This window comes from Colobus angolensis, unplaced genomic scaffold (genome assembly GCF_000951035.1).
Source record: "Colobus angolensis palliatus isolate OR3802 unplaced genomic scaffold, Cang.pa_1.0 Scaffold63, whole genome shotgun sequence".
In the NCBI taxonomy this organism is placed as follows: domain Eukaryota; kingdom Metazoa; phylum Chordata; class Mammalia; order Primates; family Cercopithecidae; genus Colobus; species Colobus angolensis.
Genome location: NW_012119932.1, coordinates 5,838,863 through 5,852,380, shown reverse-complemented (window position 1 = coordinate 5,852,380; position 13,518 = coordinate 5,838,863). Strand labels below are relative to the sequence as shown.

Sequence of the window (13,518 nt, the reverse complement as noted above, 5' to 3'; positions counted from 1 at the left end):
TCGGGAGGCTGAGGCAGGAGAATGGCGTAAACCTGGGAGGCAGAGCTTGCAGTGAGCTGAGATCCGGCCACTGCACTCCAGCTCGGGCAACAGAGCGAGACTCCGACTCAAAATAAAAAAAAAAAAGAAATATATGCATATGGTCTGACTCCTACAACCTTGTGATGTGATATCCATCCTGTTACAGAATTTAAGACAAAACTTCTAAATCAATATCCTGTATCCCATGAAGAGAAAAATGGTATTAGATGAATGAACATGGTCAATCAGGTTATATCAGACCTCTACTCAAAATGCTATGTAGAAATTTCATGCACGCTGATTATGTCAACAAAGGCTATTTTAATAACATGCAACAGACAGAAATGACTATTGTACTCACGTTAAGCATCCAAATATGAAGTTCTGCTCAGAAATTTGGAAATACAGATATGCCGAGCAGCAGGTGATCCATTAAAAAATACCATGAAAACATTTATCATAGCCCAGATTACCATTAAATCTGTTGTATTCTGAAGTAAGGTGTGCAGGGGAGTGCATGTGTGCGTGAGTGTGTATTCAATTAAAATGCCTTCCACCAAGCTTTTTTTGATATATTGGAAGGATGTGAGCAAAGCAAAAACTGTACATTTTCAAACAGGTATAATGCTGTGGAATAGTCTCCATTCCAAACTGTTAAACCAGCCACAACGCTTTGAGAAATTCCATATAGTAATCAAGCTGCTAATGATTTGTTAGGTTCCACAATATGAGTCTTAAGGCCTGCATCACGCACCCTACTAACCTCACTCGCGATCTCTGCAGCCTTCTTGGCATGCTGCATTTCAAGGGTGTCAGGGCCAGCTTGCATTCCTTTCCCTTTAATTATTGACTCCAGGTCTTTCTTGTATTCTTTCTGCAAAAGACATGTTACAACATTCAAACACTCAGTGGGCAAACATGCAGCTGCAGTCAATGATACCAAAAAAATAGTTAAACATATTTTACAAAAGAGGTAACAAAGCTCCTTGAGTACTACAAACGATCACTCACAACTAAATCTTCTGAACTGCTTAGAACGATAATCTTGTTCTCACTGAAGAAGGGCATGCAAAGCTCCAAAGATGTTTAGTATACAAGGGCAACCGCCACGTGAAAATCTTCACTGACAATTGTCTTTAGGGTTGGAGGATAGGGAGGTGGATGTAAATGAGCTGATGTTATACAGAACAGATGAACTTGGGAGGCCACAGCACTCACCAGCTGTGTGACACTGAGAATGCTCAACTTTTCCAGTTTACTCATCTGCAAAATGAAGGCAGTAATGCAGGCATACCTCATTTTTATTGTGCTTTACTTTATTGTGTTTTGCAGATATTGCATTTTTTACAAACTGAAGGTTTGTGGCAACCCTGCTTGCCAAGCAAGTCTATCGGTGCTATTTTTCCAACAGTATGTGCTTACATGGTGTCTCTGTGTCACATGTTGGTAATACAGTATTTCAAACTGTTACGGTGGTTTGTGATCAGTGATTTTTTTTTTTTTTTTTTTTTTTTGACAGAGTCTTGCTCTTTCGCCCAGGCTGGAGTGCCATGGAATGATCTTGGCTCACTGCAACCTGAGCCTGCTGGGTTCAAGCGATTCTCCAGCCTCAGCCTCCCGAGTAGCTGGGACTACATGCGTGTGCCACCGCATCCAGCTAATTTTTGCATTTTTATTAGAGACCAGGTTTCACCACGTTGGCCAGGCTGGTCATGAACTCCTGACCTCAGGTGATCCACCCACCTCGGCTTCCCAAAGTGCTGGGATTACAGGTGTGTGAGCCACTACGCCTGGCCAATCAGTGATCTTTGATGTCACTATTGAGACAGACAGATAGGAGAGGGTCGCTGCCAAAACTCCAACTGGCCTGAACACTGGAAAGAGTGTGCACTGGGGTGGAGCCAGAGAAATTCAGGCCGTTTGCAACAGGGAGGAGCCTGGCCCCTCTTCTTCCTGTGTGGAACCTGGGATCCAAACTGCGAGGTGGAAAGCACTCTAGCAGGGACTCTGGCCTTGCAGAGAGTCCCTGTTTCCCCCTTTTCTTCCTTTACACTCAATAAAACTCTGCTTTACTCACCCTTCAAACTGTCTGCAAGCCTAAACTTTCATGGCCATGGGACAAGGACCCTGTCTTTAGCTGAACTAAGGAGAAATCCTGCGACAGTATTGTAATTGTTGGGAGATGCCACCAAATGCACCCCTATAAGTCAGTGAACTTAATTGAGAAATGTTACGTGTGTTCTGACTGCTCCACTGATCAGCCGTTCCTCTATCTTTTTCCCTCCCTTTGGGCTTCCCTATTCCTTAAGTGACAACAATATTGAAATTGGACTGATTAGTAACCCTACAATGGCCCCTAGATGTTCAAGTAAAAAGAAGAGACGTACTTTAAATCAAATGCTAGAAATGATTGAGCTTAACGAGGAAGGGATGTCAAAAGCCATCACAGGCCCAAAGCCAGGACTCTTGTACCAAACAGTTATTCGAGTTGTGAATGCCAAGGAAAAGTTCTTGAAGGAAATTAATAGTGCTACCCCAGTGAACACATGAATTATAAGAATGTGAAACAACCCTATTGCTGATATAGAGAAAGTTTTAGTGGTCTGAATAGATCAAACCAGACACAACATTCCAGAAACAACATCCCCTTAAACCCAGCCTAATCCAGAACAAGGCCCTAACCCTCATTTCTGTGAAGGCTGAGAGAGGTGAAGAAGCTGCAGAGGAAAAGTTGGAAGCTAGCAGAGGTTGGTTCATGAGGTTTAAGGAAAGAAGCCATCTCCATCATATAAAAGTGCAAAGTGAAGCAGCAAGGGCTGATGCAGAAGCCACAGCAAGTCACCCAGAAGATCTAGCTAAGATACTTGATGAACATAGCTACACTAGACAACAGATTTTCGATGCAGACAAAACAGCCTTCTATTGGAAAAAGATGGCATCTAGGACTTCCATAGCTAGTGAGGAGAAGTCAATGTCTGCTTCAATTCTTCAAATGACAAGCTGACTCTTCTTAAGGGCTAATGAAGCTGGTGACTTTAAATTGAAGCCAATGCTCATTTACCATTCTGGAAATCCTAGGGTCTTTAAGAATTATGCTAAATCTACTCTGCCTGTGCTTTACAAATGAAATAACAAAGCCTGGATGACAGCACATTTTTAAAAAGTATGGTTTACTGAATATTTGAAGCCCACTGCCAAGACCTAATGTTCAGAAAAGAAAGATTCCTTTGAAAATATTAACGTTCAGTTACAATGCACCTGGTCACCAAAGAGCTCTGATAGAAATGTATAAGGATATTCATGTTTTCATGCCTGCTATACAACATCCATTCTGCAGCCCATGGATCAAGGAAAATTTTTACTTTCAAGGCTTATTATTTAAGAAATACATTTCATAGGGTTTTACCTGTCATAGATTATGATTCCTATGATGAAACTGGGCAAAGTAAATTGAAAACCTTCTGAAAAAGATTCTCCACTCTACATGCCATTAAGAACATTATTGATTCATGAGAGAAGTACAAAATATCAACATTAATAGAAGTTTGGAAGAAGGTGACTTCAACTCTCATGGATAACTTTGAATGGTTCAAGACCTCAGTGGAAGAAGCAAATGTAGATGCAGTGGAAATAGCAAGAGAACTAGAATTAGAAGTGGAACTTGAAAATGTGACTGAATTGCTGCCGTCTCATAATCAAACTTGAATGGATAAGGAGTTGCTTCCGATGGACAAGCAAAGAATGTGGTTTCTTAAGATTAAATCCTTGTGAAGACGCTGTGATCATTGTTGAACTAACAAGGAAAGACTTAGGATATTACAAAAACTTTGTCATTAAAGCAGTAAAGGGTTTGAGAGGATGGTCTCTAATCTTGAAAGTTCTACTGTGGGTAAAACATATCAACAGCATCACATGCTACAGAAAAATCTTTCATGAGAGGAAGAGGCAATTAATGTGGCAAACTTCATTGTCATCTTATTTTAAGGAATGGCCACATTTACCCTAACCTTCAGTAGCCACCATCCTGATCAGTCGGCAGCCATCAATATAGAGACAAGACCCTCCACCAGCAAAAAGATTACCACTTGCTGAAGGATCAGATGATCATTAGCACTTTTATCAATAAAGTACTTTAAATTAAGATATAGATGTATTTTGAACATAAGGCTACTGCACACTTCTTAGACTACAGTATAGTATAAACATAACATGTATACATATTAAGAAATCAAAAAGTTCATGCGAATCACTTTATTGTGATATTTGCTTTATTAGGGTGGTCTGGAATCAAACCCATAGTATCTCCACAGTATGTCTGTACCTCCATGGAGGATCCATTGTGAGGATCAATCAGAGTGCATAGCACAGCGCTCAGCACAAAGGAGATGATCAACACCTGACACTTCCTTTCAGTTTTCCATTCTTTTTCTCCTAGGCCAGTCCTTCCTTCTCCTAATAAGGCCCAACTAATGCTGCTCCCGTCACCATCCTGCCATTCAACTGCATCCGTCTGTACTTTGCCATCAAGAGAATAAAATAACTTTTACACGTGCTACTGACAAGTAATTACAAGATAATCTCTGCATGTGGATTGGACATGTCATGGCAACAGAAGAATTTGCAGAAAATGACTAATGTAGGGATAATGTGATGACAATGTTAGCCACAGACCTCACCAGGGACACGTGTTGTTTATGGCTGACCAGCATCCATTCCTCCTTCTTCTGGCAACAAGCTTCATGGTTTCCTTTTGGAAAATGACGTCTAAGTTCTCTCAATCCATACCCTTGGGAAGGATTGATTTCCATTACCTCCCTACTCCCCACATACATTTTTAATTCTACTAAAGTACCTTTTAAATGTTTCCTTTATTTAAAGAACGTGAATATAGCCGAGATTAAGGTGATGTTTTAAACACATAAACATTTATAATGTTTTATATAAGACACTGTTAAACTACCTCAATGAATGGGTGAGAGGATAATCAGCACATTCTACTCCCCCAACCCCAGACACAATGATTAGGCCAGGTGTGAGCACAGGATAATGATTAATCCAAGGAGATTGAAACCTAAGACTTTAATTAGAACTACAAAAAGGGATGTTCACTTCCCACTGGGATTACTGGCTATAGATATGAGTTATCCTGTTATTAAGATGTTTCATTGCACGGAGACAGCATTCCAGAAGCAAAGCCAATAGAGAAGATAACAGAACCAAGAGATGAAGGAAGAGAGACATCATGTGAATCCCAACATGACAGCAATAGCAATTCAATCTTTGGATTTTCTATTCCATGAGTGAATGTATCTCCTTTGCTGCCCACCCTAGTTTAAGTTGGGTTTCTGTCATTTGCAACCTAAGAGTCACCATCACCACCATCATCATTATCATCATCCTCATTATCATCAGATTTTCAAAATATGGGAACAAGTCTTTAAGTTCTTTCACTGCTAAATTCAGCTAAAGTCCGTTAAAAGCACAGTGATACTTTATGACCCAAAGTAATGAGATAATACAAGGATTACAGGACTGAAAACACTTCAGAGACGTTTCAGTTCTCCTTATAAAGTGCATGAAAAGTGAGCAGAAACTACTTTAATTTGATAAAGAGGCTGAATAAGTTCATTCAGCAGCCCAGGGCAAGACTGGGAGAGTCAGTTGGGTTATGTGCAGGAAAGCAAGCGAACTTTCTACCTGCAGTTACTGATGGACCATAATAATACACCTTCCCAATCATCTGCCTTTTACCTGCTTAAAAGAGGAAGTTAAATCTCATTAAACTATTTTAGTTTATTACATGGATTTTCTCCAAAATGGGGAAATGGCCATTTTTCTCATATCACATAGAAAGGGGATTATGAGCATCATTTTTTAAAAAAAAATTAGTAGTCCAGGAAAAGACTATAGGATATAGCTGTTTACAATCACTTACATATAAAAGTTGTGGATGTATAGAACATTTCAGAAAGACTGACAGATAAGAAAACCAGCAAAAAACATATTCATCTAAGGTGTTAAATAAACACTCACCTCACTCGCCATTTCAGAGGCTCGCTTTGCTCTTTGGATGTCAAGAACTTCTGAATTAAGTTCCATTCCTTTCCCTTTTATTTCATTTTCCAAATCTTTTTTATATTCTTTCTATAAGACAAGAATATCACAGTTCAAAACTTAGCAGGAATCACTTTAGTCAGTGTGCTATTCCACATGTTTTCTAGAGATCACAGAAATGAGAAAATATTACTAGGAAGGAATGAATCAGACAGCTAAGTATTCGTGCTTTTTTCCTACAGACACTTCATTTTCCCCTCTACCAAGTTCAGAGTGGCTTCCAATATTTTCAGCCTTTTCCTTTTCATACTTTCTCTCAACATGTTTTGGTATCATAGTGGATTTTTTTAAAAGACATCTTCTCTTTCAATGGTGAGGAAGATCTTAAGAACACATGTTCCTTATTAATTATTTAAAGTATTTTTGAAAGTTGTCTATAAAACATGAATTACCAAAAAAGAACATGGTTGCAAAAGAATGGAAAATTACAAAATCAAAAGGACTGATGTAGCCAAAGTTTTTTTAAAAAGTTTAAAAAGTGAGCAGAAACCACTTTCATTAGACTCAGGTCATTCCAAAATTATAAGCAGCTCATTCCAATGTCTAATAAGCTATTAGGAGTTTCAATTACTTGGGCTCACCACAAGCTGATATAAGGTAGTTGAAAGCAGATACTTCAAGCACTATCCATCACAATTACCTGAGGTATTTACACCCTTCTACAAGTCTCAGAATATTTCAAGGCCCCCTTTACTATCTCTGATGGAATCTGTGACTCACATTCATGATGATGAATGGAATCATCCATAGATAATGAAATCTGCATAGATGATGGAATTTATGGCTCAACATGATGATGACGATGATGATGATGATTATTATTATTATTATAGTGATGATGGTGGTGATGGTGACTCTTAGGTTGCAAATGACAGAAACCCAACTTAAACTAGTGTAGACAACAAAGGAGATGCATTCACTCATGGAATAGAAAATCCAAATACTGAGTTACTGTCAAGTTGGAATTTACATGATGTCTCTCTTCCTTCATCTCTTCGTTCTGTTATCTTCTCTCCTGGCTTTGCTTTTGGAAGGCTATCTCCATGCAATTTAAAGAGTTGTAAAACTAAAACATTTTCCACAAATTAATAATAATTTGAATTTCACCCATTTGAATCTCATATTTTAAGTAGATCCAAATGCCTTCTATGAATACTTACATACAACTTATTTTTCTCTGCTAATGAGTTGCTTGTTTTCTTACTTAATTGCATATGAAAATCATATATATCTTATTCCTATTCAACTAAGTTGCATTTATGATTAACTTGCCAGATGAAAGATTCTAGGGTTCATTTCATGTTACTTTCCCTTCATCCAATATAATTAAATTAGCCTGTCCTCTGCTCAACTAATAGCTTACTAGACATTGGAATGGGCTGTTTTATAATTTTGGAATGATCTGAGTCAAATGACCCAGGTGAAAGTCGGACCTCTTTCATTTATTTGGTGGTGTGACCTTCGGGAGGACTTTTAAGTAACTCAACCTTGATTTCCACAATGGTGAAATGAAAATAAAAATACTTGTTCTACTAATGTCAAAGGGCAATGGGGGGAATCAAAGGAAATGAAGTATAAAATGATACTTTGAACACTCTAAATGCAATGTCAATGTAAAAACCACAGAGTAAAAAATGCAACGTTCATTTGAAGCTAAATGCTTATACTTAGAAAGGGAAGTAATAATTTAATTAAGTCAGCGAAAGTCCTCTTTTTCAAATTAGACAGGCTGTAACTATTTTTTAAGTTAATTTTTTAATTTTTAAAAAATTCTTATTGGAAGTTGACAATTTATGGTTGTATATATTTATGGGGTACAAAATTATGTCATAATTTACGAATACAATGTGGAATAATTAAATCAATCTAAATAATATATCCATTACCTCAAATATTTACTTTTTGTGGTGAGAACATTTGAAGTTTACTCTCTCAGCAATTTTGAAGTGCGCTATATACTATCTTCACCACAATGTGCACTAGATCTCAAAAAAATTATTCCTCCCATTTAGAGATTTTGAACTCTTTGACTATCACCTTCCCATTCCTCCCACCCTCCAGCCTCTGTAACCACCACTCTACTTTCTGCTTCTAAGAGTTCAAGTGTTTTATATTTCACATAAAAGTGAGAATATGCAGGATTTGTCTTTCAGTGCCTGGCTTATTTCACCTGGCATCATAGTCGTTATGAACTAAATGTTTCTCTCCACCAAAATACATATGTTGAAGCCCTAGCCCCCATTGTGACCATACTTGAAGGTGGGACCTTTGGAAGGTGATTAGGGTTAGATGGGATTGTGAGAGTGGGACTCCCTTGATAAGATTAATGTCTCTAAAGGAAGGAGGAAAAAGACCACAGTTCTATCCCTCTACTGAAGTCACAGCACAAAGGTGTCTGTCTGCAAGCCAGGAAGAGGGCCCTCACTAAGAATCACATCTGCCAGCACCTTGATCTTGGACTTACCAGCTTCCAGAACTTTGAGGAAAGTCTGTTGGTTAAGTCACTCAATCTGTGGTATTTTGTTACAGCAGCCTGAACAGACCAATAGAATATAGTGTTCTGAGCCTTTTCCTACCCTGATGCGTGTATTCTGAATTAATACATTAAGACTCACTCCAAAACAGGAATAAAAGAAAAAGGCAATGGCACATAGTAAAGTCAGTTATGAATCTCAAAATAGACTTTACATTGCCTTTTGTACATAAGTGATACAAAAAGATTCTCCTTTAAAAAAGTTCACATAAATAGCGTATTTTTAAATGGAAGACAATGGTAGTAGGAAGTTGCCATTATTTGAAATTGTTTTGAAAATTATTATTAAACTTTTTTCTTCTTAAAAGCCTTATGGTCAACTATTTCTCTTTTTTCTTCCCTTTTATTTTTAGTTGACACATAATTGTACATATTTATGGGATACAGAGTGATATTTTAATATGCGTACAAAACATATAATGATCCAATCAGGGTAATTAGTATATCCATCACCTCAAACATGTATCATTTCTTTGTGTTGTGAACACTCAAAATCCTCTCTTATAGCTTACTAAAAATATCCATTCAATTATAGTTAATCATACGCACCTTGTGGCGCTGCAGAACACCAGAGCTCATTCCTTTGTATCTGTTAACCAACCTCTCCCGATCCTCTCCTCCTGCCACTGCGTCCTAGCTCTACTCTCTAGGAAGTTACCATTTGCTTAACCTTCAACTTCAAAAATTTTTATTAGGAACTAGAAGTGAGAAAAGATAGTGTAGCAAGAGAACTCTAAAAAACTTACATGTCTATTTCAGCACAATATATATTACAACACTGAATCACATTAAATTTCTAAAACCAGTTAAATGGTATGGCCAGTCAGCATTTGCTTATTAAAGAAGTTCATGATGATGTGCTCCTTCCTATAGGTAATTAATCTCAAATTTATTTCACTCATCTAAGAGATTTCCTTCAGGAATAGTTTCCTCAGTTCAAAAATTCAAAACGAAATGAAATTTCATATATATATATATGTGTAATATATATTCCACTTACATATCACATAATATACATTATTATATTGTGTATAATATATATACATATACTACATTATAAACTACATTTATACTTAGGGAACACTTTCCCTTAATATAAAGAGCATGCAAGCAGATTTGGAAAATCTATGATCTACTTTTTGGCCACTTAAAAAACAAAGAAAAACTAGCTTTTAAAGGGGTGGACTACAGACATGACATTTTTAAGGTCTTAATGTTAAGAAAATTTAATATATTACTTATGAGCAAAAGGTGCACCATTACGTTTTTGGAGAAATTTTTGCAGAGAATAAAATAAAAAGTGGACATGAGTTCCTCTGTTCTACATGTTAAATATATTATTTTTCCATACTTAGAACACCAACTACTTATAAGTAACGTAGCATTTGTCCAGACCTTCACTTGTGAGCATCTTATTTCTGATAACAAATGTCAAGAGAGGGAGAGAACTCTGGTCTTTTTCCTCCTTCCTTTAGAGACATTTGCTGCAGGAAAGCGACAGGAAAAGCTGGTTCTAAAATGTTTTTATAATAACTAAATTTGAAAGAATCAAGCTCTCTCTACCCATATTCAAAACATTTTTTAAAAAACTGCTATAAAACTATAAAACTATTTATAGAGCTTCTGAGCTACAACTAAAACAAAAAACCAGGCTGTTTTTCAAGTTTTCCCAGGGAATCTGGGCAATTTCTTCTCGCAACTTTAATTGGAAATGTTAACACACACGCTCCTGTTTTTAATGAAAATGCAAAATTTTATTAGTGAAGATCAAAGTGAAAAAAAGAGTAATGCCTTAATATCTCAAACACTGAATTAGTAGAGAATTAGCTAAATATTTCCTGGCTTATTTCTTGACTTTTCTACGTGATATATAATAGTAAACACCAAGATCATACCTCCCTCAGAAGGTTGGTGATGTACTTTACATGTAAAAATTCTGGAGTCTTGTCTAAATCCAGTGATGACCTTCCTTTAATCTCCTTCTCAAAATCCTCTTTGTAAATTTTCTGTTAAATAAGACCATATAATTTTAAAGTCAGCAAATATCAGTGACCATTGAAAAGAGATTTGAACAAGAGTTCCCAAAACAAAAATGATGTTTTCTTAGGTAGTTCCACCACATAAGGGTCATCCTATTAACAGGGAAACAAGTTCAACTTTATCATAAATTTAAGAATTCTACCAAACAAAGGAGAATTATTAAGTGGCCTCTTCCTCTGGTAAATCAGAATATTCTGAGTGAGGTTTCCTAACTTCTTACTAGTCTAGTATTAACATCAGCCCATTTTTCGGAGAAGAACCAACAAGACTGGCTATTTGACTGGATCCCCCAGTTGGTTTACTCCAAGGTGAGTGGATCTACTGACTGGGGGAAAATCTGGTGGCATGGAAGCCATTCAAACCACCATCAAACCCAAGCAGCATTAACATTCACGTCCCATCATCCTTCTTCATCAGACTTTTGCAAATTCAGGAAACACCATTTCTAAAATGTAATGATGATTGAGGGTTAGGGAGGGGGTTTCCCTTTAATGATTTTGGAGTTGAGAATATTTCTCTACCATCTATGGTGTTTGATATGAATGAAGTTGTGCTGTGAGGAGAATTTTATCTTGAACCTTATAACTGAACTCCTCCTTTAAGTGAGAGTTCACAACAAGAAATGAAAGGTGGACATGACGGTGATAATGGGGGGCTTACATTCAGACCACCATTAGCCCTTTTAACACACTCTGCCACTCTTTGGCTATGATTCTCTAAATTCTAACATTTGAACTACACATTTGAAAAATCAGTGATAATGCATGCTTTATGACTATAAAGACAGCTATAAACTATAAATAACAAAAATATCCATCCATGTGAAATATCTAGTAAACAAGGACCCAGATTTTACCAGCCAAATATTTTGTTCAAATTGCATCCCTGAAATGATAAAAATAAATAAATTCTGCCTGAAATTGTTATTCAGGCAAAATGAGAAGCTATTTCCAGGTTCATTATTTATTCATTACAGAGATAGGTAATTGTATAAATAAATAATGTCTCTAAACCATGAAGGAGAATAAGAGAAACATGCTGTCTCCTCACTTAGCACACGTGTTCCACACAGCAGTCTAACGATGTGGATATAGCCACAAGAAGAGAAACAAAGGATGTTCTGAAAGTCTAGCAAAGCCAAATAAGCAGTTGCATTGAGAACATTCTGAACTAAAGAACTGAGATACAATGACCAAAAACAATGACTAGAAACTTTCCTCTTCCTTATGTGGAATTAGTAGAAATAACAGGCTGAATCTAGGGCATCTCCAGGCTAAAAAGGACTCTTTAAATGGTGAAATAGGAATATGTCTATACATTCATGCATTCATTTACATCAGCTATTTCAGTTCAAAAAGTGCTTCTGAAAAAAAAAGTTATTTTACTGAAGTAAGTCATTAAGGGAGGTTAATTATGACTAGAAGTAGCCAAAATATATATCTAGAAAAAAAAAAAAAAACACTTTTTGGGCATGCTTTTTGAAGAAAGCTGTATTTGTGAAATAAGACAACGAACTTTTCAAAGCCAGATTTAAAGGTTTCCTCCAGAAAACACACACATTAAACCTATATCTGGCATTGGAAGAAAGCATGATAAACTTAATTATAGGCCATAGCAAAGATACTAGTGGCTTTTCCTGGATCATAAATACTTAAGTTTACCTGTAAGAAGTTTCTTGAGAAACTCGTAGTCAAATCTACCTCTTAGGAATAAAAAACATCTCTAAGAGAGATGATTCTCTTTGCACCTACTTCATTGGTCCTAGATTTAAAAACATTTTTCACATCAAACTTTGTCTAAGATTTTTAGCTATTTTTCTAACCTTTAGCATATGAATTGGGTCCAAAGATACTTTCTATTGAAAGATTTCATTCTCCTCAAGAAATGATGGTTGAGCCTAAAAAAATCTAATAGTCAGTGACTATAATTAAAGGGAATATATGTCAGGGAAAACATGTCTCACTTGGCAAGAGTGAGAGAAGAAGTTGGGTGAAGAAAAGAGAGACTACCCTAAAATCCCAAATCATAAATTACTGTCATTTCTACTACAGAAACATAGTATTCAAATACATTAATCATTAATTACAAGTTTCTGGATTTATCAGTGAAAGGAAAGTTATCCACGGTAGAAAAAAAAAATGTTAAGAAACTGCGCAACCAGAATGATAAAAAGGTGTTCAGCATGAATGTTTCCAGGGCTGAGGATCAAAGAAGAGAGGGGAGGGGGTAAAGGGAAAGGGGCAGGGGAGGGAAATGGAAGAGGAGGCCCAGCCTGAAATACTGATGCTGCCAGAAATGTCCTCAGAAAAGGAAAGTGATTTTTGATCCCTGTGTCTTTCAGTGAAAATTTGTTAACAACTTCATATTGTCTTAACCCATTGCCCTTTTGCCTCAAGAATACTCTTGTCCCTAGTCCTAATGTAACATTATAAACCTGTCTGTTCCATTAGAATTAGAGACAAGTTCTGTTTAGAAATAACTCCAAGAACAGTTTTTATATTTTATTTTCACATTGCAAATCAGGTCTGATTTGCTTCAGCCTCAAAGAGCCTGTTTATGTAAAATTAAATCAGTGCTGGCAGCAAACTGCACATTTTTTTTCTAAATGGGAAATGGAGTTAACCTTTCAGAAGACCCACTAAGCAAAAGCATTATGACAGCTCCTGAAAATAGAAACGTTTCTCTGGGCTGTGGGTCAGTGACAACGGCCACATTATCTCTACAAAATGGGGACATTCATTGGGTGGCTCTACTCCAAGCAAAAAGTACTGCTGCAGTAGAAGATAGTAAAGCAATGAAAAGAATATATA

At 36.7% G+C, this 13,518-nt stretch overlaps 1 protein-coding gene across 2 annotated transcripts in view; it reads right to left on the bottom strand.

Moving 5' to 3' along the window:
• Positions 1-13,518, bottom strand: part of NEBL (nebulette) — a 385,533-nt gene that overhangs the window by 55,062 nt on the left and 316,953 nt on the right. The window contains exons 12-14 of one of the 2 annotated variants that reach the window (XM_011963859.1): positions 10,564-10,674; positions 6,055-6,165; positions 785-895 (exon numbers count right to left, since the gene is read on the bottom strand). The exons of the other annotated variant lie outside the window; for it this stretch is intronic. Coding sequence (XP_011819249.1) covers positions 785-895; positions 6,055-6,165; positions 10,564-10,674 — 333 coding nt within the window. The remainder of the gene's footprint in view (positions 1-784; positions 896-6,054; positions 6,166-10,563; positions 10,675-13,518) is intronic. 2 annotated transcript variants of the gene reach the window in all.